Here is a 25,976-nt window from a genome sequence, read left to right as displayed (position 1 = left end):
GCCTGGAGTGCGATGGCATGATCTCAGCTCACTGCAGCCTCCACCTCCTGGATTGAAGCAATTCTCCTCCCTCAGCTTCCCAAGTAGCTGGCATTACATGTGTCCACCCCCATGCCTGGCTAAGTTTTGTATTTTTAGCAGAGACGGGGATTCCCCATGTTGGCCAGGCTGGTCTGGAACTCCTGACGTGCTGAGATGACGGGCGTGAGCCACTGTGCCCGGCCCAGTTTTTATATTTTTAAAGGGTTGTAAGAAAAAAATCCCAGAATATGTGACACAGACTTATTTAGACTTTAGGCAAAGCCTAAAATATTTACCAGGCCCTTTGTGAAGTTTGCCAATCCCTGGTCTAGGCCATCGCCTTGGCCCTCTGCTGTGCTGTGTGACATCATGCCTGGTTCACACCCACTCTGAGCGTCTCAGAAAGGGCAGCACTTCAGTTCCATCTCTCTTGGTATTGAGGGAATGGAGGCCCTGCTCTGCCTATCAGACTTAGCTCCAAAGCACCTGTTTCTAGAAAACAGGTCACTCTTGGGAGGCCGAGACAGGCAGATCACAAGGTCAGGAGATCAAGACCATCCTGGCTAACACGGTGAAACTCCATCTCTACTAAAAAATACAAAAAACTAGCCGGGCGAGGTGGTGGGAGCCTGTAGTCCCAGCTACTCGGGAGGCTGAGGCAGGAGAATGGCATGAACCCGGGAGGCGGAGCTTGCAGTGAGCTGAGATCCGGCCACTGCACTCCAGCCTGGGCGACAGAGCAAGACTCCGTCTCAAAAAAAAAAAAAAAAAAAAGAAAACAGGTCACTCAGCCAGGCGTAGTGGCTCACACCTGTCATCCCAGCATTTCGGGAGGCAGAGGCAGTGGATCACCTGAGGTCAGGAGTTCCAGACCAGCCTGGGCAACATGGGGAAACCCTGTCTGTAGTAAAAATACAAAAACTGGCCGGGCATGGTGGCAGGCACCTATAATCCCAGCTACTCGGGAGGCTGAGGCAGGAGAATGTCTTGAACCCAGGAGGCGGAGGTTGCAGTGAGTCGAGACCACGCTGCTTTACTTTAGCCTGGGCGACAAGAGCAAAACTCCATCTCAAAAAAAAGGAAATGCGTCACTCAGTAGGCAACTCCTGGCCTCCTATTCCCGACTCCGCCCCAGCCTTGCCCACACACCCATCTGTGGAGACCATGCCTCACCGTGCCCTTTTCTCTCCCCCTTCCCTTGGCAGTCCAAGGAGTCATCCTCAGTCCTGAGTTGTGACATCTCCAGGAATAACAAATACATCGTGACAGGCTCGGGGGACAAGAAGGCCACCGTGTATGAGGTGGTCTACTGAGATATGACCCCCCCTTCCTGTACCCGAACTCCGGACTCCTAGGGGAAGCAGCAGCCACCTCGCAGCCCTGCCTAGGAACCGTTCATCCCACTGCTCTCTGGCCAACAGCTTCACACCTTCCCCTGCTGCATGTGGGGGCCGATGGGCAGAGGACCTTGGTAGAAATAAAATGTATTTATCACATCCGCATTTCTCTCTCGGGCTGGGGAACCGGTGATCATTGCTTCTCTTGGGCACGGTTACTGAGAGGTGACCATGTCCTGGGAATCATACATAATGAGAATTCATTCTGGGGCAGGCGCGGTGGCTCACGTAATCCCAGCACTTTGAGAGACCGAGGTGGGCGGATCATGAAGTCAGGAGATCGAGATCATCCTGGCTAACATGGTGAAACCCTGTCTCTACTAAAAACACAAAAAATGTGGCGGGCGCCTGTAGTCCCAGCTACTCGGGAGGCTGAGGCAGGAGAATGACGTGAACCCAGGAGGCGGAGCTTGCAGTGCAGAGGCCGAGATCGTGCCACTGCACTCTAGCCTGGGCGACAGAGTAAGAATCAAAAAAAAAATTCTGCAGGATATTCAGAGGTGTCTGCCTGGTGTGTGAGAGTCATTCCGAGACACAAGAGTTGCCTTGGGAGGATGGTTTAGATGCTACTGTATAACAAGTAGCCCCCTAGTCTCTGGGTTGACACGTTGATTTCTTGCTCATGCCCACATGGTATACAAGGCTCTACTCCAGGCAGTCACTCAGGCCTCCAGGTAGAAATTTTGAGACAGTCCCACTCTGTGGCCCAGGCTGGAGTACAATGGTACCATCTCAGCTCACTGCATCTCACCTCCGCCTCCTGGGCTCAAACAATTCTCCTACCTCAGCCTCCCGAGTAGCTGGGATGGCAGAAATACTACCACGTGCAGCTAATTTTTGCATTTTTTTTTTTTTTTTTTTTTTTTGAGATGGAGTCTCGCTCTGTCACCCAGGCTGGAGTGCAGTGGCCAGATCTCAGCTCACTACAAGCTCCGCCTCCCGGGTTTACGCCATTCTCCTGCCTCAGCCTCCCGAGTAGCTGGGACTACAGGCGCCCGCCACCTCGCCCGGCTGGTTTTTTGTACTTTTTAGTAGAGACGGGGTTTCACCGGGTTAGCCAGGATGGTCTCGATCTCCTGACCTCGTGATCCGCCCGTCTCGGCCTCCCAAAGTGCTGGGATTACAGGCTTGAGCCACCGCGCCCGGCCAATTTTTGTATTTTTATTAGAGACGGGGTTTCACCACGTTGGCCAGGCTGGTTTCGAACTCCTAACCTCAGGTGATCGACCCACCTCAACCTCCCAAAGTGCCTAGATTACAGGCAGGAGCCACTGCGCCCAGCCTGGAATTTTAAGGCAGGGTCTCGCTCTGATGCCCAGCCTGGAGTGCTGTGGTACAATCACAGCTCACCTCAACCTCCTGGGCTCAAGCAATCCTTCCGTCTCAGCCTCCCAAGTACCCAGGACTATAGTCATGTACCACCACCATGCCTGGTTAACTTATTTTAGAGATGGGTTCTCACTATGCTGCCCAGGCTGGTCTCAAACTCCTGGGCTCAAGTGATCTGCCCACATTGGCCTCCCAAAGTACTGGTTTTACAGGCATGAGCCACTCTACCTGGCCAACACATTATCTTTTTTGAGACAGGGTCTTGCTGTCGCCCAGGCTGGAGTGCAGTAGTGCGATCTCACTTCACTGCAACCTCTGCCTACTGGGCTCAAGAGATTCTCCTGTCTCAGCCTCCTGAATAGCTGGGATTACAGGCACACACCACCACGCCCAGCTAATTTCTGTATTTTTAGTAGAGATGGGGTTTTACCATATTGGCCAGGCTGGTCTCAAACACCTGACCCCAGGTGATCTGTCCACCTCGGCCTCCCAAAGTGCTGGGATTACAGACATGAGCTACCGCACCCAGTCCCAAGACCCTATCGAAAAAACAAAAAAATTATCCCAAGATTCAGCCTAAGTACAAGGGGTAGGGGGAAAAAAGGGCAGAGCAGATAGCTATTCAGAGTGTAGCCAAATTTCCTGTGACATTCTTAGAAACTTTTTTATAAGCCAGAGTCTTGCTCTGTCACCAGGCTGGAGTGCAGTGGCACGATCTCAGCTCACTGCAACCTCCGTCTCCCGGGTTCAAGCGATTCTCCTGCCTCAGCCGCCCAAGTAGCTGGGACTACAGACACCCGCCATCATGCCCAGCTAATTTTTGTATTTGTAATAGAGATGGGGTTTCACCATGTTGGCCAGGATGGTCTCGATCTCTTGACCTCATGATCTGCCCCCCTCAGCCTCCCAAAGTGCTGGGATTACAGGCATGAGCCACCACATCTGGCATCTACAAAAAAATTAGCCGGGCGTGGTGGTGCACATCTGTAGTCTCAGCTACTCAAGAGGCTAAGGCAGGGGGATGGCTTGAGACCAGGAGTTGGAGAGGCTGCAATGAATAATGATGGCACCATCACATTCCAGACTGCATGACAGAGTGAGACCCTGCCTCAAAAAAAAAAAAAAAAAAAAAAAGGCTTAGAGCCACAGGCTGGATGAAGTCCTTTCAGATTTCCAAAAGTTGAGCAGGGACGGGATGGGAAGGCCCCTTTCCCTTCAGAGGACAGGACACGTCCACTCTCTGCCTTTCCCGGGTGCTTTATTACAGGTGACGGCGGTCAGTCTGTACACCACAGACTGGATTGTGCGATGCCATAGGAGATCCTTCCCACTTCCCTCCACCATGACCCCCCCTGGTTGGGGGAAAAAAAAAAAAGGTGGATGCAAAGAGGAGCCGGAGTTGGATGACAGCAGCGAGGCCCCTCAGTAGGTGATCTGGTACACGGAGGCGTGCTCCCCGGAGCCTGTGACAATGAAGCGGTTGTTGGAAGAGATGTCACAGCACGTGATTGGGGACGTCTCGGGCACCTGGAGGGGGGCAGTGGGCAGTGAACTGGGGTAGGGCTTACACACCCCTGGTCTCTACCCGTTAGCTCAAGCATGAAGCATCGTCTCTTCGAAGACAGACAAGGTCCTGCTCTGTTGCCCAGGCGGGAGTGCAGTGGTACAATCTCAGCTCACTGCAGCCTTGACTTCCTGGACTCGAGCAATCTTCCTGCCTCAGCCTCCCAAGTAGCTGGGACCACAGGTGCACACCACCACACTCAGCTAATTATCATTTTATTTTTTGAGACGGAGTCTCGCTCTGTTGCCCAGGCTGCAGTGCAGTGGCACAATCTCTGCTCATTGCAGGCTCTGTCTTCTGGGCTCAAACCATTCTCCTGCCTCAGCCTCCCAAGTAGCTGGGACTACAGGTGCTCACCACCACGCCCGGCTAATTTTTTGTATTTTTAGTAGAGACGGGGATTCACCGTGTTAGCCAGGATGGTCTCAATCTCCTGACCTCATGATCCACCTGCCTCGGCCTCCCAAAGTGCTGGGATTACAGACGTGAGCCACTGCGCCCGGCTCAGCTAATTATTTTTTATAGAGATGGGGTCTCACTATGTTGGCCAGGCTGGTCTCGAACTCCTAAGCTTAAGGCATCTTCCCGCATCAGCCTCCCAAAATGCTGGGATTAAAGCCATGAGCCACCACACCTGGCTAATTTTTAAACTGTTTGTAGAGACAGTGTCTTGCTGTGTTGCCCAGGCTGTAAACATGGTCCCTTTGGGGCCGCCCCCCAGGTCCTGCCCCCAGCCCATCGCAGTACCTGGAACACCTTTGTCCCTGTTGGCATGCTGTAGACACCAAGGAAGTCGTCCATCCCAACGCTTGCCCACCACTGGCCTGGGAGAAATGGGGACACCAGCAGCTGAAGGTGGGGGGAGGACCACGCCGGGGGCAGGGGGGCGGGGATGGGGGAGAAGGACCATGCTGGGGGCAGGGGGGTGGGGGTGGGGGAGAAGGACCACGCTGGGGGCAGGGAGTCAGGGGGGAAGGGCCATGGGGATGGGGGAAGGGCCATTGTGGGGGCAAGGGCCATGGGGTGGGGAGGGCACAGGCACCCACCCCCTTCCCTCCCTCATCCCCAGGCAACAGCATCCCCAAAACTTGTTTCTGCTACAGATGGGTTCTGAGGTGTCCTAGAGGGTTGGGTGGGGTCTTGTGGGAGGCTGGGGGCTGCAGGGGAGTCCCCCCACCTTCCACCAGCCGCTTACCAAAGGGGGAGAACTTGGTGCTCAGGATGACGCTGTCTTTCTGTCCCACCATGTGCCGCTGGCTCCCGCTGGTGCTCTGCAGCCACTGCTGGCCATTGGCCATGCCCAGCAGCAGCCAGTCCTCCTGGGGGCTGTGGGACAGGCTCATTATCTGGGTAATGGGCAATGGGGAGGGAGGAACCTGGTTAGGTCCCAGCCTGGCCCAGGAAGCAGGCAGGAGCCTGGGGACCTACCCTGGAGGCCGAGTGACTGACCCCTTTCTAGCTGTGCAGCCCTGGGACAAGCGACTTCCTACCTGTGCCTCAGTTTGTTGGTCTGTAAAATGGAGAGTCTTCCCTACTTTGCACCCAATACAGCATGAGTGTTTGAGATGCAGTCTCGCTCTGTTGCCAGGCTGGAGTGCAAAGGTATGATCTTGGCTCACTGCAACCTCCGCCTCCCGGGGTTCAAGCGATTCTCCTGCATCAGCTTCCCGGGAAGCTGGGATTACAGGCATGCACCACCACGCCCGGCTAATTATTCTGTATTTTTTAGTAGAGACGGGGTTTCACCATGTTGGTCAGGCTGGTCTTGAACTTCTGACCTAAAATGATCCGCCTACCTTGGCCTCCCAAAGGGCTGAGATTACAGGTGTGAGCCTCCGTGTCCAGCCCTCATTTTTGTATTTTTTTTTTTTTTTTTTTTTTTTTTTTGAGACGGAGTCTCACGCTGTTGCCCAGGCTGGAGTGCAGTGGCGCGATCTCGGCTCACTGCAAGCTCTGCCTCCCGGGTTCCCGCCATTCTCCTGCCTCAGCCTCCTGAGTAGCTGGGACTACAGGCGCCCGCCACCGCGCCCGGCTAATTTTTTGTATTTTTAGTAGAGACGGGGTTTCACTGTGGTCTCGATCTCCTGACCTTGTGATCCGCCCGCCTCGGCCTCCCAAAGTGCTGGGATTACAGGCTTGAGCCACCGCGCCCGGCCTCATTTTTGTATTTTTAATAGACATGGGGTTTCATTATGTTGGCCAGGCTGGTCTCAAACTCCCGACCTCAGGAGATCCACCCGCCTCGGCCTCCCAAAGTGCTAGGATTACAGGCATGAGTCACCGTGCCCGGCCTCAACCTCATTTTTTAATGTGAGGACCAGAGGATGCCTGGCCGAGCAGACCCCATCCCAGCCTCCACGCACCTGAGACTCAAATTGGTACTCCACAGGCTTCATGATGGTCCTCTGGTCCCAGCACCGCAGACAGGCATCCAGCCCCCCAGTCCAGATGTTGTAGCCCTTGACCACCATACTCTTGACTCCATCAGGGTAACCTGTGAGGTCCCTGGCAGAAGGGACATCGGGAGGCAATCAGGCCAAGACTCTGAGGTTTGGGCCCCCAGAAACACCAGTCACTACATTTGGGCATGAAAAGGACGGTGCCACCACCCACAAATCTCTGCCTTCACAGAGTATCAAAGTTGGCAGAAAATGGACACAGGATCTAGTGACGGCCCCTTGCAGCCCTCAGTCTCCCTTCTCCATCCACCTGGGCCTCCCCTTGGTCTCACCCAGGCCTCCCCTTGCCTCTTTTATCCTGAATCTACCCAAGTTCCAAGGCAGGTCTACAGGAATCCCTTCAAGCAGGAAGGGGAATAGTGGTGGACGGGTGGTGTGCTGTATTTTACATCAGTCATTGCTTCCTGCAAACATGCTGATAGATATTTTATATATTATATACATATTTTACATGTATTTTTTAGATGGAGTCTCGTTTTGTTGCCCAGGCTGGAGTGCAGCAGCACGATCTCGGCTCACTGCAACCTCTGCCTCCCGGGTTCAAGTGACTTTAGCACCTCAGGCTCCCGAGTAGCTGAGATTACAGGAATGGACCACCACGCCTGACTATGTATTTTTAGTAGAGATGAGGTTTCTCCATGTTAGGCTGGTCTCAAATTCCCGACCTCAGGTGATCTGCCTGCCTCGGCCTCCCAAAGTGCTGGGATTATAGGCATGAGCCACCATGCCTGGCATGCATGTGTATATATACACATATACACACATATACATGTGTATATATGTATGTACGTGTATATATGCATATATATATGTGTGTGTATATATGTGTGTGTGTGTATATATATATATTTTTATGAGATGGAGTCTCATTTTATTGCCTAGTTTGGAGTGTAGCAGCATGATCTCAGCTAACTGCAACCTCTGCCTCCTGGATTCAAACAATTTTAGTGCCTCAGCCTCCTAAGTGGCTGGGATTACAGGTGTGTGCCACCACACCTGGCTAATTTTTGCATCTTTAGTAGAGATGAGGTTTCACCATGTTGGTCAGGCTGGTCTCGAACTCCTGACCTCAGGTGATCCACCCACCTCAGTCTCCGAAAGTGCTGGGATTACAGACGTGAGCCACTGCGCCCAGCCTGTTATATATAATATATACATATTATATATATGTTGTTTTCTTTTTTTTGAGACGGAGTCTCGCTCTATCGCCCAGGCTGGAGTGCAGTGGCACAGATCTCAGCTCACTGCAAGCTCCGCCTCCCGGGTTCAAGCGATTCTCCTGCCTCAGCCTCCTGAGTAGCTGGGACTACAGGCGCCCACCACCACGCCCGGCTAATTTTTTTGTATTTTTAGTAGAGACAGGGTTTCACCATGTTAGCTAGGATAGTCTTGATCTCCTGACCTCGTGATCTGCCCACCTTGGCCTCCCCCAAAGTGCTGGGAATACAGGTGTGAGCCACTGTGCCCAGCTAATTTATATATACATTTTTTTTTTCTTTTTTTTGAGACGGAGTCTTGCTCTGCCGCCCAGGCTGGAGTGCAGTGGCTGGAACTCAGCTCACTGCAAGCTCCGCCTCCTGGGTTCACGCCATTCTCCTGCCTCAGCCTCCCGAGTAGTTGGAACTACAGGCACCCGCCACCACACCCGGCTAGTTTTTTTGTATTTTTTAGTAGAGACGGGGTTTCACCGTGTTAGCCAGGATGGTCTCGATCTCCTGACCTCGTGATCCGCCCGTCTCGGCCTCCCAAAGTGCTGGGATTACAGGCTTGAGCCACCGTGCCCGGCCTATACATATTTATAAATAGATATGGGGTCTCATTATGTTACCCAGGTTAATCTCGAACTCCTGGGCTTACGCATTTCTCCCGTCTTGACCTCCCAAAGTGCTGGATTTACATTTTCGAGGCACCACGCCTAGCCTGCTGTTTTATATTTTTACAACAAATTTGCCCTTCTAACAAGCCTTTGAATTCGGGGCTGTCACATCCTGTGTCCAGGTGGGAAAACTGAGACAGACAAAAAGTAAAATGCCCTGGCATGCAAGGAATGCAGTCCAGCCAAGAGTCAAGTCCGCACCTCCAACTTTCTCAAATGCAAGTTCAAGGGGGCAAGGGGCTTTGGCTGGGAGAGTGCTATATCCCAGATTCAGGTGGCAGCAGGAAGGTGGGCAGAGGTGGTGGCAGGAAGGTGGGCGGAGGTGGCCACAGGAGGCTGGAAACAGGATGCTGCCCCTGCCCACCCCTCAAACACACCTGACCACACTGTGATCCCGCAGGTCCCAGATCCTGACCACGCCGTTGGTGAAGCTGGCAAAGGCCAGGTTGGCATCCAGGTTGGCGTCTAGGGCCTGGCAGTTGAGACCTGCACAGGGTAACTGCTCCTTCACGTGCAGGGAGGGTGCCGCCAGGTCCCACACACTCACGCTGGCCAGGTTGTAACCACCGGTGAGCAGGCTCCTGCTGTTTGAGGACAGCAGGCAGGTACGCAGGAAGGCCCCAGGGGTCTGGGATGGGCAGAGTCACCGTGAGCTGTCGCCCCCTGTGGCGTTCTGCCTGGACTGCTTTGCCTCAGGAGAGCGAACTCCTATTCATCCTTTAGGTTCCTAGCTATTATGCCCCTTTTCCCTGGAAGCCCTCTCTCCACCATCTGGGCTCTCCCAGACTCAAACCTCAAACCCCCTGTTCCCAAAAGCCCTGCACCCCAGGAAACCAAGGCTACCCTCACCTGTACAGGCAGGTGGCTCTCTGGGAACCTGTCCTCAGCCACCTGGCCAGTCAGGCTCCACACCTTGACGCCTCTTCTGCCACAGGTGAACACGTGCCGCGTGAAGCTGCTGATGGCTGTGGCGACCACGAGCTCCCCATGTGCCAAAATCCGCATCTTCTCCAGTTTGCACGGGACGGCGAGTCTCTTAGACTGCCCAGGCAAGGCATCTGGCCTCTTCCATGTATCTTCAAAGTCCTCAGGGTCCCAGGATCTTGGGAGGGGAGGCCTTGGGGTAACTGACCTGCCTGTGAGCCCCCTTTGCCCGGTGGGAGCCACACATCAAGGCCTAGAGGGGCTTCATTCTTTTTCAGATTTTGATCCCCCTCTCAAGGTCTTGTTTTACCCTCAGACTCCCCAAATGTCCTGCTCACATTCCTTCAAGTACTGTCCCTTTGCCACAGCCCTCTAAATACTTCTGCTTTCTTCCCAGACTGCTTTGCTCCAGGAGGGAGAACTCCTATTCATCCTTTAGGGTCCTAGCTACTATGCCCCTTCCCCAGAAGCTTTCTTTGCCCCATATCTGGGTTCTCCCAGCGTCACTCCACAAGGTTGCAACAATCTGCATCCAGTTCTAACACAGCTACACCCCACCCCCTTCCATGAAAATGTCTTCCCCAAATGCCTTGAGCCCGGTATTGGGGCGACAATCCTGTGAACCTAACAATGAACTTTTTTTTGAGATGGAATCTTGCTCTGTCACCCAGGCTGGAATGCAGTAGGGGTTATCTCAGCTCACTGCAAGCTCCGCCTCCCAGGTTCATACCATTCTCCTGTCTCAGCCTCCCAAGTAGCTGGGACTACAGGCGCCCGCCACCACGCCCGGCTAAGTTTTTGGATTTTTAGTAGAGATGGGGTTTCACCGTGTTAGTCAGGATGGTCTCGATCTCCTGACCTTGTGATCTGCCCGCCTCGGCCTCCCAAAGTGCTGGGATTACAGACATGAGCCACCGCGCCTGGCCTAACACTGCACTTTTCTACCCAGCCTCTGCAGCTGCTGTTGGAGAGGATGGCAGAGTAGTGATGGGAAAGGGGGAAGAAAGTCTGACACCTCTGTTCCCCTCTATGTGCCAGGAACAGAAGTATAGACAGGAAGGAATTCCCGCTGACCCTCACCCCGCCCAAAAGCGAACAGTGCAGACACTTACATGGACTGTAGAAACGGAGAGGCTCTTCCTGGAGGCTCCTGTAGGTGGGGGAGATCACAGCTGCCCCCAGGCTCCCCACACATCTGTGTCCACCTCCTCTACCCCACCTGGGCCGCCTTCATGCTGGGCTACCAGCTCGGGCCTGGGTCTCACCTGGACCACACGACACCTTGTGTTCCTGTCTTGGGAACCATTGGCGGGGCTGGAGGAGGTCTCAGGTGGTCTGGGGGCTAGTCGGGAGACAAGAGGGACTAAGCGACTTGCATTGGCTCCTAAGCGCAGGCTGCCCCCGACCCCATCCCGCCTGGAGTCTGTCGGCCCCCGCCCGCTGGGATTACTGGAGGCATCTTCGGGACACGGGTCCGCTCCTGGGTCACAGGATCCCAGCGTCTTGCTTTCCTGCCCCTGGGAAATGGAAAAGTCTCATTAGGCCTGTTAGGACCAGAAACCCTCAGGGATTCCTGGGCAGCGTGCACAGGGCTTGTCAACTGCCTGGGGTCCCATCTCCGGGTCCAGGCAGAGTTGCAGAGAAGGTGTCAGGGTATAGGGTCCTGGAAGCCCTGGGCTGTGGGTCCTAGGCTGCTCCAGTATAGCCTCCTGGATCACCCAAGTGCCCCCCCGGGCGACCCGAGGGGCAGGACCGAAGGCAGGCAAATTGCACAGGAACCCCAGGTGCCTTCACCTGGGGGAACCCAACTGTCTGCCTGGAAGCCCACCCCTCCAGGTAGGGCCGAGGTTGTTTACTCACCAGGCCTGGTGCCTGCTCTGTCTCTATGACAACGGAGAGGAGGAGGGGGACAGAGAGAGAACAGCAGAGTTCACTGCACAGCCCCTGGGATGCAGCCTGCGGCCGCCCCTTCCCTCTCAGCCTCGGGGACACTCACGTCTGTCTCTGGGCTTTGCCTTCTCATCTCGGACGCCGGCAAAAATCCGCCAGAGTTGCTCTGTCAGAGTGTCGTGCCAAAACCAAGGCTCCTTGTCCCAGAACAGCTGGGTCTCCGGCTGGTCGTCCGCCTCCAGAGGCCGCCGGAGCCAGTCGGAGGACCTGGTGGCCATGATGTCCTCAAAGCTTGACTCCTGCGGGGTCTTGTTCTCCGCCTGCCGGGGCGTCCCAGGGCTGACCGGTTCAGCAGGGGAGACCTGGCCCAGCAGGAATGAGGTGGTGACAGCTTTGAGGATGTACCTTCACCCAAACCTGTCCCCTCCCCTCCTCGAAGACCCAGACACCCACCTGCTCAGACTGGACACCCTGGAGTTGGCTGCAGCTCTCCACAATCTGTAAGAAGTTTCCTATCTAGAGGGAGGTTGGCAGCAAAACAGTTACACGTTGTTGCAGTTAAGGGTTTGCAACCCTACAGCATGGTTATCCCCACCTGTCAAAGGAGGTTCTCGCATCTACTTTTTTCTTTTTTTGAGACCGAGTCTCACTGCGTTGCCCAGGCGGGAATGCAGTGGCACCATCTCGGCTCACTGCAACCTCCACCTCCCAGGTTCGAGTGAGTCTCTTGCCTCAGCCTCCTGAGTAGCTGGGATTACAGGTGCCCGCCACCACGCCCAGCTAATTTTTTTATTTTTAGTAAAGATGGGTTTCACCATGTTGGCCAGGCTGGTCTTGAACTCCTGACCTCAAGTGATCTGCCCATCTCAGTCTCGCTAAGTGCTGGGATTACAGGTGTAAGCCACTACCCCCGGCCTTCATCTACTTTTTTGGAGCTAAGATCTTACTCTGACACCCAGGCGGGAGTGCAGTGGAGCGACGACAGCTCACTGTACTCTCCACCTCCCAGGCTCAAGTGATCCTCCCATCCCTCCTACTCAGCTCCTGAGTAGCTGGGGTTACAGGTGTGCACCACCATGCTCAGCTAATTTAAATACATTTTTTGTAGAAATGGGGGTCTCATTATATTGCCCAAGCTGGTCTTGAATTCCTGGCCTCAAGTGATCCTCCCACCTCTGCCTCCCAAAAGTGCTGGGATAACAGGTGTAAGCCACCGCACCCGGCCTACCGCACCTGGCATATATCTTTTTTTTTTTTTTTTTTTTTTGAGACACAGTCTAGCTCCGTCGCCCAGGCTGGAGTGCAGTGGCCATATCTCAGCTCACTGCAAGCTCCGCCTCCCGGGTTTAGGCCATTCTCCTGTCTCAGCCTCCCGAGTAGCTGGGACTACAGGCACCCGCCACCACGCCTGGCTAGTTTTTTGTTTTTTTTTAGTAGAGATGGGGTTTCACCGTGTTAGCCAGGATAGTCTCGATCTCCTGACCTCGTGATCCGCCCATCTCGGCCTCCCAAAGTGCTGGGGTTACAGGCTTGAGCCACCATGCCCCGACTTTTTTTTTTTTTTTTTTTTTTTTGAGACGGAGTCTCGCTTTGTTGCCCAGGCTGGAGTGCAGTGGCCGGATCTCAGCTCACTGCAAGCTCCGCCTCCCGGGTTTACGCCATTCTCCTGCCTCAGCCTCCCGAGTAGCTGGGACTACAGGCGCCCGCCACCTCGCCCGGCTAGTTTTTTGTATTTTTAGTAGAGACGGGGTTTCACCATATTAGCCAGGATGGTCTCGATCTCCTGACCTCGTGATCTGCCCGTCTCGGCCTCCCAAAGTGCTGGGATTACAGGCTTGAGCCACCGCGCCCGGCCATTTTTTTTTTTTTTTTTTTTTTTTTTTAAGACTGAGTCTCACTCTGTTGCCCAGGCAGGAGTACAGTGATGTGATCTCGGCTCACTGCAACCTCTGTCTCCCAGGTTCAAGCAATTCTCCTGCCTCAGACGCCCAAGTAGCTGGGATTACAGGTGTGTGCCACCACACCGGCTGATTTTTTTTTTTTTTTTTTTTGAGATGGAGTCTTCTCTGTCACCCAGACTGGAGTGCAGCAGTGTGATCTCGGCTCACTGCAAGCTCCACCTCCTAGGTTCATGCCATTCTCCTGCCTCAGCCTCCCGAGTAGCTGGACTACGGGCGCCCGCTACCACGCCTGGCTAATTTTTTTTTTGTATTTTCAGTAGAGACGGGGTTTCACCGTGTTAGCCAGGATGGTCTCAATCTCCTGACCTCATGATCTGCCTGCCTCAGCCTCCCGAAGTGCTGGGTTTACAGGTGTGAGCCACCGTGCCCGGCTGATTTTTGTATTTTTAAGTAGAGCCAGGGTTTCACCATGTTGGCTAGGCTGGTCTTGAACTCCTGAGCTCAGATGATTCTCCTGCCTGGGTCTCCCAAAGTGCTGGGATTACAGGTGTGAGCCACCACACCTGTAATCCCTTTTTGGGATGTTTTAAAAAGAAAACCTGCCCACCACCACCCTTTGCTTAAAATAGCTTCAAGCAGGCCAGGCACAGTGGGTGAAACCCTGTCTCTACTAAAAAATACAAAAAAAAAAATTTAGCCAGGCTTGGTGGCGGGCACCTGTAGTCCCAGCTACTTGGGAGGCTGAGGCAGGAGAATGGCAGGTACCCGGGAGGTGCAGCTTGCAGTGAGCCAAGATCGTGCCACTGCACTCCAGCCTGGGCAACAGAGCAAGACTTTGTCTCAAAAAAAAAAAAAAAAAAAAAAAAAAAAAAAAAAAAAAGGCTTCAAGCAGCAAAGCAGCATTTGCTTAAACTTTGGAAAGATACTAAGAAACTGAGGGTTACCTGCTGGAGAGAATTGATAGAAATAGGTCAGTAATTTTTTTTTCTCTTTTGAGACAGTCTTGCTCTGTCACCCAGGCTGGAGTGCAGAGGCACGATCTCTGCTCACTGTAACCTCTGCCTCCTGGGTTAAAGCAATTCTCCTGCCTCAGCCTCACAAGTAGCTGGGATAACAGGCACCCGCCACCATGCCCAGCTAATTTTATATTTTTAGTAGAGACGAGGTTTCTCCATGTTGGCCAGGCTGGTCTCGAACTCCTGACCTCAGGCGATCCGCCCGCCTCAGCCTCCCAAAGTGCTTGGATTACAGGTGTGAGCCACCGCACCCAGTCTGGTGTTTTTTATTTAAAACCAACAAACAACAATAATCAAGTCATCTGACCACTGCCAATCTCAAATTTAAATGTAGTTTCCCAGTAAACAATAAAATCTAGATCAACACCATCCAGTACACGTATAATTGGAATCATATATTAATATAGTCATGCATATGAAATGTCTAGTAGCCATGTTCAAAGTATAAAGAAACTAGCCAGGTACAATGGCTCACACCTGTAATTCCAGCACTTTGAGAGACTGAGGCGGGCGGACCACCTGAGGTCAGGAGTTCGAGACCAGCCTGGCCAACATGGCAAAACCCCGTCTCCACTAAAAATATAAAAGTTAGCCAGGTGTGGTGGCCCTGGCCCATGCCTGTAATCCCAGCTACTAGGGAGGCTGAGGCAGGAGAATGGGTAGAACCCAGGAGGCAGAGGTTGCAGTGAGCTGAGATCCTGCCACTGCACCCCAGCCTGGGAGCCAGAGCCTGATCCGTCAAAACAACCACAAAAAAAGAAAGCAAGGTGAGTGATCCCATAAGTTTTTTCTACAAACAGGCTACCTGTCTGTTTCCTTAGTAGGAAGGCGGAGGGAGGGGTGGGGAGGGGAGATCCTCCATCGGAGCCCTGCGGGGCGCTCCAGGCTGCTGTCTGCTGGGGCAGCCAGTGATGGATTTCCCAGCTGAGCCCGCCCAGCAGCAGCAAAGCCCAGGGGAGCCCTCTCCAATTCACCCCGCCTCGTTAATGCGCAATTTACCGGCACTTTAATGCGCTCAGCATGAAAAGTGTGGCTCCCTGCTGCCTGCTAGCAGGTCCTCCCGGGGGAGAGTGGCAGGCGGGCTGGCGGAGGAGGGGGCTGCGCGCTGATGGGGATTTTAAAAGCGCAGCAAGGAGGCTGGGAAAGCCCGGAACTGGAAGCAGGGGGTGGGGGAAGCGGGCTGCCCAGGAACACAGGCCAGACTGGGCTGCCAGGGATCCTGGGGCCTCCTGCAGTGGGGGCTAGGCAAGGACCCTCCTGGGTCTGGCTCTATCCTAAGTGGCTCCTTTGGGGCCCTCATCCCCTGCGTATCCCGACGCTCAGCAGTTGTGGTCAGGTTCCTCCCAAAACGCGTCCGCAATTATTCAATTATTTCTCATCACTAAGCAACCAGCATTCCACACCTGGACTGTCTTAACTGGTTCCCGGGCTTCTGTCCTCATCCCTCCCCTTCTGTCCTCTCTGCAGTAGCCAGCGCCTGTCCTCTGTCCTCTGCAGCCCTCCATGGTTCCCACCTCCCTCCCTTGGGGTTCAAGTCCAAGTCCTCCCTGAAGCTCACAGGGCACCGTGTGGCCTACCCTGCCCCCCTCCTTCTCTCACTCTGCTCCAGCCACTCGGGTCCCCTCGCAGTGCCTTCAGCACCAACACGACAGATGCCATCCTGCCTCAGGGCCTTTGCACAGGCTGTGCCCTCTGCCTGAGATATCCCTCCCATCCCAGACAGCCACACTTCCTCTTTGATGTCCTTTAAGCGTCCGCTCAGATATCACCTTCTCACATGCCTTCCCCACACCCTGAATTGCAACCCTCACCCACCCTGGCCTCCCCAGTCCCCTGGGGGCTGCTCTCTTCCACCCCCCACCTTGCCCAGTCCTCACCCTCTAACACTCCATCTACCAGGCTCCACTCGCCCCAAGGGTGGAAAGCTCTGCGTTGTTCTTTGCTATTTTGCTGGCTTCTACAATAGTATTTGGCAAGGAGGTGACGGATAAATATCTGTTGAATGAATAACCATGTTTTGGTTGCTTCCTGGCCCCCCTCACCCTGTTCCCTCCGCTGCCCCCCTCTCCTCCCAGGCCCTGCTAAGTTGCAGACACGGCCCTGGGCCCCTGCCAGTTACATCTGGCACAGGCGGAAAATCCTGCCAGTGCCTGGGAGAAAAGGCCAGGTGGCGGGAGGACGGGCAGGGCTGGAAGGCGTACTTCAGCTTGGGCCAGGCACCCTGGGTTGGCAGGTGGGAGCCTGGGCACCCCCCCTCCCCATGCAGAGCTCCCCTCGCTCCCATGTGCTATGGCCCCTCATTGAACACTCAGACACGCAGAGGAACACAGCGGGTGCCTGCCCCATCACGGGCTCTCTCTATCCAAAGCAACTGACCGGCATCTAGGTCGTGCAGGGGCCCAGGGAGCGGAAGGAGCAGGACTGACCCTCTCTTGGAAGAAGCTCAGACAGGACTGGAGATGCTCCCCAAGATACGGGGCCTCCGCTAATATCATGGGGGATTCCAAGTCAGGGTATGTCCCTCCTCTGCCAGCAGTCCTCTGTGGCTCCCACCTCCCTTGGGGTCAAAGCCCAAGTCTTTCCCATGGCTCACAAGGCTCTGCATGACCTGCCCCGTCCCCTCCCTGTCTTCACCATCGCCCCCCTTTTATTTTTTTTTGAGACAGAGTCTCACTCGGTCACGCAGGCTGGAGTGCAGTGCCACAATCTCGCCTCACTGCAATCACTACCTTCCGGGTTCAAGCTATTCTCCTGCCTCAGCCTCCCAAGTATCTGGGACTAGAGGTGCCCACCACCACACCCGGCTAATTTTTGTATTTTTAGTAGAGACGGGGTTTCACCATGTTGGCCAGGCTGGTCTCAAACTCCTGACCTCAAGTGATCTGCCCTCCTCAGCCTCCCAAAGTGCTGGGATTGCAGGCATGAACCACTGTGCCCGGCCCCACCTCTGTCCTTTCTCATGCCTTTCACGGAGGGACAGCCGCACCCCTGAGCTCCTGGTCACCCACCTGCTTGTGATGTTCTGCCACATCCTGCTGGATCTTGTGCAGCTGCAAAGGGAAAACAGGGATCCCATCAGGAGGTGGTCTGGGTGTGAATGCTGTGTGACCCTGGGCAAGTTGCTCTACCTCTCTGGTCCCTACTCCACCCCCTGCCCCCACCTTAAAAAAATTTTTGTTTTCACCTTGTTTTCTCTTTTACTTTCATAATACGCTGATGTATGGTCCCTACTTTTTTTCTGAGAGGGAATCTTGCTCTGTCGCCTGGGCTGGAGTACAGTGTGATCTCAGTTCACTGCAACCTCTGCCTCCCGGGCTCAAACGATTCTCCTGCCTCATCTTCCCGAGTAGCCGGTATTACAGGCACCTACCACCATGCCCGGCTAATTTTTGTATTTTTAGTACAGACAGGGGCTCTACCATGTTGGCCAGGCTGGTCTCAAACTCTTGACCTCAGGTGATCCACATGCCTTGGCCTCCCAAAGTGCTGGGATTACAGGCGTGAGGCACAGTGCCTGGCTGAAAAGAGCCTCTCTAGGGCACTCAGGAGGCAGGGCTGTGAAACCACTGCTTTGGCTTGTCCCAGTGGGGCCCTCCTTGGTTGGGGCTGCCTGGGTCTGGCTCACCGAGTAGTAAATGCTCTCCAATTCCGCAGCAAAATGAGGAGAAAACCTGAGGGGGAAAGAGGAGAGGCTGGAAGACCTGTGACTTCAGGACCCCTTCCCCAGAGTAAGCCCCGCCCTCAACTCCTAGGGAGGGTCTCAACGAAGCTGGAAGGCATTGGCTCCCGAAGCCAAATTTAAGGCAGTGTCAAGAAGTTCAATAAAGATTTTAATGCAGTATATTCTTTTTTTTTTTTTTTTTTTTTTGAGACGGAGTCTCGCTCTGTCGCCCAGGCTGGAGTGCAGTGGCGCGATCTCGGCTCACTGCAAGCTCCGCCTCCCGGGTTCACGCCATTCTCCTGCCTCAGCCTCCCGAGTAGCTGGGACTACAGGCGCCCACAACCACGCCCGGCTAATTTTTTTTTTTTGTATTTTTAGTAGAGACGGGGTTTCACCGTGGTCTCGATCTCCTGACCTTGTGATCCGCCCGCCTCGGCCTCCCAAAGTGCTGGGATTACAGGCGTGAGCCACCGCGCCCGGCCAGTATATTCTTTTCCTTTTTTTTTTTTTGAGACAGTCTCTCGTCACCCAGGCTAGAGTATAGTGGCACGGTCTCGGCTCACTGCAACCTCCGCCTCCCGGGTTCAAGAGATTCTCCCACCTCAGCCTCCCAAGTAGCTGGGATTACAGGCACCCACCACCACGCCCAGCTAATTTTTTATTTTTAATGGTGAAAGTGTTTCACCATGGTGGCCAGGCTGGTCTCAAACTCCTGACCCCAGGTGATCGCCCACCTTGGACTCCCAAAGTGCTGGGATTACAGGCATGAGCCACCGCGCCCCACCCTGCCACTTTCTTCAATTTCTTTTTTTGAAACAGAATCTCACCCTGTTGCTCGGGCGAGGGTGCAGTGGTACAATCATGGCTCACTGCAGCCTCCAACTCCTGGGCTCAGATGATCCTCCTGCCTCAGTCTCCTGAGTAGCTGGGACTACAGGTATGCACCACCACACTCAGATTTTTATTTTTTAAGATATGGTGCCTCACTATGTTGCCAAGGCTGGTATTAAACTCCGGGCTCAAGCGATCCTCCTGCCTCTGCCTCCCAAAGTGCTGGGATTACAGGTACAAACCATTGTACCCAGCCCATGCAGTGTTTTTTGTTTTTTTTTTTTTTTTGAGATGGAGTCTCACTCTGTAGCCTAGGCTGGAGTACAGCGGTGTGAACCCGGCTCACTGCAATCTTCCGCCTCCTGGGTTCAAGAGATTCTCCTGCCTCAGCTGGGATTACAGGCACCCGCCACCACGCCTGGCTAATTTTTGTAGAGACGGGCTTTCACCATGTTGGCCAGGTTGATCTCGAGCTCCTGACCTCAAGTGATCCACCCGCCTCTGCCTCCCAAAGTACTGGGATTGCAGGTGCGGGCCACCACAGGCAGCCATTGCAGTATTTTTCAACAATAAAATTGAATGCCAACAAATCCATGTCGCACAGGAAAATCAACATATGAAACAAAAGCTGGGATGGGTATTGCTGGGTTCTCCATGCTGGGTATCTGCATGGCTTCCTGTTCCTGAGCCTGTCTCTTGGGCCAGCAGTTTCTAGACCACTCACTAGGACCCCAAGGAGAGAGGCCAGGTGGGACCCCTTCCCAGCGTGGGACCGCCAGCCCCTGGAATTGCTCTCACCTGGGGAATTGCTTGAGCCGATTTAGAATGCCTTGATAATTCAGTGGTGGAGAGCTCTCAGAGTTCGAGATCCCAGGACAGGGCTGGAAAGGTCAAAGCAAGGTTACATAAAACTTACAATGCCCTGGCCGGGCACAGGTGGCTCACGCCTGTAATCCCAGCACTTTGGGAGGCTGAGACGGGCGGATCACGAGGTCAGGAGATCGAGACCATCCTGGCTAACACGGTGAAACCCTGTCTCCACTAAAAAAAAAAAAAAAAAATACAAAAAACTAGCCGGGCGAGGTGGCGGGCGCCTGTAGTCCCAGCTTCTCGGGAGGCTGAGGCAGGAGAATGGCGTGAAACCGGGAGGCGGAGCTTGCAGTGAGCCCAGATTGCGCCACTGCACTCCAGCCTGGGTGACAGAGCGAGACTATCTCAAAACAAAAAAACAAAAAAAAAAAACTTACAATGCCCCAAACACTCAAGACCCCAGGTCTCCATCTCAACCAGAGTATAGGTATTAGGTTGATGCAAAAGTAATTGTGGTTTTTGTTTTTGTTTTTGAAACCAAGTCTTGCTGTCACCTAGGCTAGAGTGCAGGGGCACAATCTCAGCTCACTGCAACATCTGCCTCCCAGGTTCAAGTGATTCTCCTGCCTCAGCCTTCCTAGTAGCTGGGATTACAGACGCCTCCCACCATGCCTGGCTAATTTTTGTATTTTTAGTAGAGATGGGGTTTCACCATCTTGGCCAGGCTGATCTCAACCTCCTGACCTCGTGATCCACCCGCCTCGGCCTCCCAAAGTGCTAGAATTACAGGCATGAACCACTGCGCCCGTCCTCTTATTTCAGTACCTAAAAGAGCATCTTCCATTTTGCACTTTGGCCTAAAGTCTAAAATATTCACCACATTCTTGTGATGAAAATAGAAGCACAAAATATTTTTAAAAATAAAAGGCCAGGCAAGGTGGTTCACGCCTGTAATCCCAGCACTTTGGGAGGCCGAGGTGAGCAGATCACCTGAGGTCAGGAGTTTGAGACAAGTCGAGGCAACTCAGCAAAACCCTGTCTCTACTAAAAATACAAAAATTAGCCGAGCATGGTGGCACACACCTGTAATCTCAGCTACTCAGGAGGTTGAGGCAGGAGAATCATTTGAACCTGGGAGGTGGAGGTTGCAGTGAGCCAAGATCGTGCCACTGCACTCCAGCCTGGGCGACAAGAGCAAGACTCAATAAAATAAAGTCTCTTGGCCAGGTGCAGTGGCTCACGCCTGTAATCCCAGCACTTTGGGAGGCTGAGGCGGGCAGATCACGAGGTCAGGAGCTCAAGACCAGACGGGCCAACATGGTGAAACCCCATCTCTACTAAAAATACAAAAAAAAAATTGGTGGTCATGGTGGCAGGTGCCTGTAGTCCCAGCGACTCGGGAGGTGAGTCAGGAGAATCACTTGAACCCGGGAGGCGGAGGTTGCGGTGAGCCGAGATTGCGCCATTGCACTCCAGCCGAGGTGACAGTGTGAGACTCCGTCTCAAAAACAATAAAGTCATAAAGTCTCAAAACAAAATATTCCTCATCTGACCCCTTTACAAAAAAGAGAGTTTGCTCAGCCCTGAGAGCCTAAATTTACAAATGGTCATCTCTGGGACATAAAGTACAGGGAGCCCGGATTGCTTGTAAAATATTAACCAAATACGTGCTGTGTTCCTGTGTTTTTTATCACGTATGTGATTAGAAGCTACATTTTTTTTAAAGATGGGATCTCACTTTGTCACCAAGGCTGAAGTGCAATGCCTCAAACTCCTTGGGCTCAAGCGAAGCCTCTGCCTCAGCCTCCTGGGTAGCTACAACTACAGACAGGCCCATGTCACTAGGCCCAGCTGATTCTTTTAATTTTTTTTTGTAGAGACGGGGGTCTCATTATGTTGTCCAGGCTGGTCTCAAACTCCTGGGCTCAAATGATGTTCCTGCCTCAGCCTCCCAAAATGTTGAGATCACAGTTGTGAGCCACTGTGTCCAGCCTACACTTAATTTAAAAAAAAAACAAAAACGGCTCCTTGGCACCTGTCTTGAATGTAGCAGTGACCGGTATTGTCTTCAGCTGTGAGGCCTGGACGAGGCCAGCCCAGGTCACAGGTGGATACAGGATGAGAAAGGGGCAGAACCTCATTGGGCTGAGCTGGGTTTCCCTTGAGGGCTGATCCCACCCCATGCCCTCCTCACCGAAGTGCCTTTCGGGGGGCCCTTGGGGCTAGGCTGGTCCCTAGAGGTCATCTTCAGGCAGTAGCCTCCAGGACTTTAGCCAAAGTCTAAAACAAGGAGACAGCAGGTCTTGAAGGACAGAAAATAAGGCAGTGTCAGGGAGGGAGCCACCCCTTACCCCACCTGCACCTCCCGGTTTGGTAAGTCTCCAGGGCCCCAGTCCTGCGGTTCCCCCATGCGTTCCCTAGGTCCCGTCCTCACTTATCAATACCTCCAGCTGCCCAGATTCGTGGGGCCGGGGACCCAGAAAGAACTGAACCCTGCCTCCCAGGCCTCACCCTAGGAGGTTGGGGTGGATGGTGCACATACACTCCCTGCTGGGGGAGCCCAGGGAAGGTCACCAAAGCTCAACCTTAGTTTTGAGACAATTTCCTAAAGTGCAGGGAGATCACTAGAAAGGGGTTTTGAAGGATGAATAGGAGTTAGCCAGGTGCATTAGGCGGAATTCATCGGACAGAAGAAACGACCTCCCTCCACCTGCATCCCAGCTGCAGCACCAAGCTCCTTCCTTGCCTCAGTCCTGCCCTTCCACACCCCTGCAGCCCCTTCCCCGGCCCGGGAATCTTGGAGTCCTCCCAACCCCCAGGAAAACGCCTGGCAACTCACGTCCCTCACAGGGCGGAAGCTGCCGAGGTCAGCCAAGTTCAGGCCAAGAGGAAACTCCTCCTTCCCCCACCGGGGGCCATTTGACCCATCGGGCCCCGCCTTGTCCCGCCCTGTCCCTGCCCCGTCCCGCCCAGGCCCCACCCAGCCGCCACCTGGACCGCGAAGCGGATCAATGAAGGCGCAGTAGCTGCACGTGGGTTCGGGCTCGGGGTGGGCAGGCATCTGGCGGCGCTGGCCAATCATGAGGCCGTTTGCGCACGTGGGTCGCGTACGCCCTCCCTGATTGGCCGGCTCTCCCCGGCTCCCGGCCAAGCTGTCACTCAGCGAGCCCGGAGCCTCCGCTTAACCCTTTCGGTCCCGCTGCCGGGAAGGGCGGAATTGCAGAGCTCTAGGCAATTTGGGGTCCCAGCGGGGGCGGGGATATTTAGGAGGGCGTGGGGCTTGAGGCTCGGAGGGTGGAACTTGGGGAAGGATAGGTGGCGAGTAGTTGCATTGTTTTACTCATTTTTAGCCTTGTCCGGAAGTGGCTTACGGCTGGAAGTGAGGAGTGGGAGGTGGGTGGGGTCAATCTTTAGCGCTCTCACCCCAATGCTTAGATACGGGCTAATTATATTTTCCTCAATATTAAATAACGTGCAATGCAAACGAAGCTTCTAGTTCTCTTTCGGGAGCCAACTTACTGGGTTCCCTTGATGGTCCTAGCCCCGGGCTATGCATTTATCATATTGGAGCTCCCAGCCCAGTGACAAAGGCTCTGAGAGCAGAAAGCCAGACAGCAGAGGCCCTGAGGCTGGTACAGTATTGCCAGATCCAAGCCCGGGGTGGGAGAGAGTGGTGGGTATTCCAGATGGAGGGAATAGTGGAAGCTCTCAGGCAGAGCTGGGCTGGTTACAGGAGAAGACCGGGAGGCTAACGGGGCTGCGTGCACTCCGAACACGCCTGGGATGATTTCAGAGAGGTAAGTGGGTTGCTACAGAGCGAGAGAAACCTGCTATGTGGGGTGGTGGGGTTAGGGGTAAGGGGATTCTGGAGTTCTGTTTCGGCCTATTCAAAATATGAAGGCAAAGCACCATGGCTCACACCTGTGATCCCAGCACTTTCGAAGGCTGAGGTGGGAGGATTGCTTGAGGCCAGGAGTTGGAGACCACTCTGGGCACTACAGTGACACCCCGTCTCTACAAAAAAATTTTAAAATTAGCCAAGTGTGGTGGTCATGCACCTGTAGTCTCAGCTACTGCGGAGGCTGAGGCAGGAGGATTGCGTAAGCCCACACTCCAGTCTGAGCAACAGAGCAAGACCCCATCTCAAAAAAAAAACCCCAACATACATATTACATATACAGTACATATATAAAGTATATATTATATATAAAGTATATGTTATACATATATAAAGTATATGTAATATATAAATATATATGTTATACATATATAAAGCATATATAACATATAAAGTATAACATATAAAGTATATATAATATATATAAAGTATATATATTATATATATAAAATATATATATGTAGTGAGAGCCCAAGATTCTTTCTGTTTGGCCCAGAACCTGGTACTGGCATTAGCGGTTCGCTCTGCCAGGGACAGTCTCCCTCAGACAGCCACTGGCTGGCTCCTTACTCCCTCAGATCCCTACTTAGAAATCACCACATTGGGCCGGGCGCAGTGGTGCATGCCTGTAATCCCATCACTTTGGGAGGCAGAGGTGGGTGGATCACCTGAGGTCCAGAGTTTGAGACCAGCTTGGCCAACATGGTGAAACCCTATATCTACTAAAATACAAAAATTAGCCGGGTATGGTGGTAGGCACCTGTAGTCCCAGCTACTCAGGAGGCTGAGGCAGAAGAATCACTTGAATCTGGGAGACAGAGGTTGCAGTGAGTTGAGATCGTGCCACTGCACTCCAGCCAGGGTGACAGAGCAAGAGTCTATCTCAGAAAAAAAAAAAAAAAAATCACATCAGGCCAGGCGTGGTGGCTCACGCCTGTAATCCCAGCACTTTTAGAGGCTGAGGCGGGAGGATCACTTGAGGTCAGGAGTTCCAGACCAGCCTGGCCAACATGCTGAAACCCTGTCTCTACTAAAAATACAAAAATGAGCTGGGCATGGTGACGCACACCTGTAATCCCAGCTACTTGAACCTGGGAGGCGAAGGTTGCAGTGAGCCGAGATGGCGCCATTGCACTCCAGCCTGGGCGACACAGTACTCTGCCCCAAAAGAAAAAAAAGAGTTCGTGACCAACCTGGCCAACATGGCAAAACCCTGTCTCTATTAAAAATACAAAAATCAGCTGGGTGTGGTGGCAGACGCCTGTAATCCCAGCTACTTGGGATGCTGACGCAGGAGAATCGCTTGAACCGGGAGGTAGAGGTTACAGTGAGCCAGGATCGTGCCATTGCACTCCAGCCTGGGCCACAAGAGTGAAACTCTGTTTCAAAAAAAAAAGGAAGGGAGGAAGGAAGGAAGGAATCATCTCATCAAAGAGACCACCTAACCCTCCCTTCCCTTTCCTTTATCTCCCTTTCTTTCTTTTTTTTTTAAAATACAGGGCGAGGGGGAGGGGAGTCTCAGTAGGTTGCCCTGGCTGGTCTTGAACTCTTGACCCCAAGTGATTCTCCCACCTCCACCTCCCAAAGTACTAGGGATTATAGGCATGAGCCACTGTGCCGCCACCAGGCCTGTATCTCCCTTTCTCATTTTATTTTTCTCCAAATGTGGTTTGAATTGCAGCTAATCTTGTAATCTCAGTGGCTCCTGTGGCGGGAGCCTCCCACGTTAGCTCTAAACCCTGGGTGTTCTAAATGCAGAGAATGCTGTCAGGATTCTCCTACAGAGACGCCTCCCATTCTCTGACCTCCCCATGTGACACAAACACCCGATAGGTCTGCTGACTTCAGATCCACACCCAGCCAGAGAAACTTCCGTGTTTTCTGTTCTGTGCTCTCTCACTGCGGAGAACTGAGGGTTTTAGTGCTGAGACAAGTGGCCCCCAAAGGTCAGGTGATGTGCACACATAACTTGGGTTTTGCAGCTGGTCCATGGAGGACACAGGGAGGAGCTGACATGAAAGAGCTGCAGGAAAAGTTCCCACCCACGAACCCTCCACTGTCCCATAATTATTATTATTTTTAAATGTTTATTATTTATTATTTTTTTTGAGACAGAGTGTTGCTCTGTCGCCCAGGCTGGAGTGCAGTGGCGCGATCTCGGTTCACTGCAACCTCCACCTCCTGGGTTCAAGCGAGTCTCCTGCCTCAGCCTCCTGAGTAGCTGGGACTACAGGGACCGCCACCATGCCCGGCTAATTTTTTGTATTTTTAGTAGAGATGGGGTTTCACCGTGTTAGCCAGGATGGTCTCGATCTCCTGACCTCGTGATCTACCCACCTCAGCCTCCCAAAGTGCTGGGATTACAGGCGTGAGCCACCGCGCCCGGCTAATTATTATTA

General features: G+C 53.5%; 2 protein-coding genes across 8 annotated transcripts in view; one reads left to right on the top strand and one right to left on the bottom strand.

Annotated features, from left to right (window-relative positions):
- Positions 1 to 1,517, top strand: part of LOC105485676 (TLE family member 2, transcriptional corepressor) — a 31,299-nt gene extending 29,782 nt beyond the window's left edge. For all 3 annotated transcript variants that reach the window (XM_011748036.2, XM_011748028.3, XM_011748045.2), the window contains exon 20: positions 1,227 to 1,517. In XM_011748036.2, coding sequence (XP_011746338.2) covers positions 1,227 to 1,334 — 108 coding nt within the window. In that variant the 3' untranslated portion in view covers positions 1,335 to 1,517. The remainder of the gene's footprint in view (positions 1 to 1,226) is intronic.
- A 2,451-nt stretch (positions 1,518 to 3,968) lies between these two features.
- LOC105487221 (TLE family member 6, subcortical maternal complex member) lies at positions 3,969 to 22,727 on the bottom strand. Of its 5 annotated transcripts, none has more exons than XM_071086352.1 (17): positions 22,671 to 22,727; positions 21,874 to 21,981; positions 19,668 to 19,750; positions 18,003 to 18,048; positions 17,386 to 17,427; positions 11,914 to 11,976; positions 11,567 to 11,822; positions 11,431 to 11,453; positions 11,021 to 11,087; positions 10,836 to 10,912; positions 10,683 to 10,720; positions 9,496 to 9,748; positions 9,024 to 9,274; positions 6,675 to 6,816; positions 5,507 to 5,657; positions 5,059 to 5,135; positions 3,969 to 4,274 (listed from the first exon to the last, which is right to left on the bottom strand). In XM_071086352.1, exons 2-17 carry the CDS (start codon positions 21,922 to 21,924, stop codon positions 4,170 to 4,172), a joined length of 1,725 nt encoding a protein of 574 aa, XP_070942453.1. In that variant the 5' UTR covers positions 21,925 to 21,981; positions 22,671 to 22,727; the 3' UTR covers positions 3,969 to 4,169. The 5 variants fall into 5 exon arrangements, with proteins under 5 accessions (XP_070942453.1, XP_070942457.1, XP_070942456.1 ...); XM_071086356.1 differs by having other exon boundaries at positions 11,431 to 11,447; XM_071086355.1 differs by having other exon boundaries at positions 21,874 to 21,959.
- Positions 22,728 to 25,976: the final 3,249 nt, after the last annotated feature.

Source organism: Macaca nemestrina, chromosome 20 (genome assembly GCF_043159975.1).
Source record: "Macaca nemestrina isolate mMacNem1 chromosome 20, mMacNem.hap1, whole genome shotgun sequence".
Lineage (NCBI taxonomy): Eukaryota > Metazoa > Chordata > Mammalia > Primates > Cercopithecidae > Macaca > Macaca nemestrina.
Note: the sequence above shows the minus strand (reverse complement) of the source record. Positions and strands in the feature narration are given on the sequence as shown.

Coding starts and splice junctions, on each gene's coding strand:
- LOC105487221 (XM_071086352.1), bottom strand. CDS start 21,924: ATGACCTCTAGGGACCAGCCTAGCCCCAAGGGCCCCCCGAAAGGCACT. Junction 11,454..11,566: donor GGCAAAGCCCAGAGACAGAC/GTGAGTGTCCCC, acceptor CCGTTGTCATAG/AGACAGAGCAGGCACCAGGC. Junction 5,136..5,506: donor CACCAAGTTCTCCCCCTTTG/GTAAGCGGCTGG, acceptor CATTTCTCCCAG/GCCAGTGGTGGGCAAGCGTT.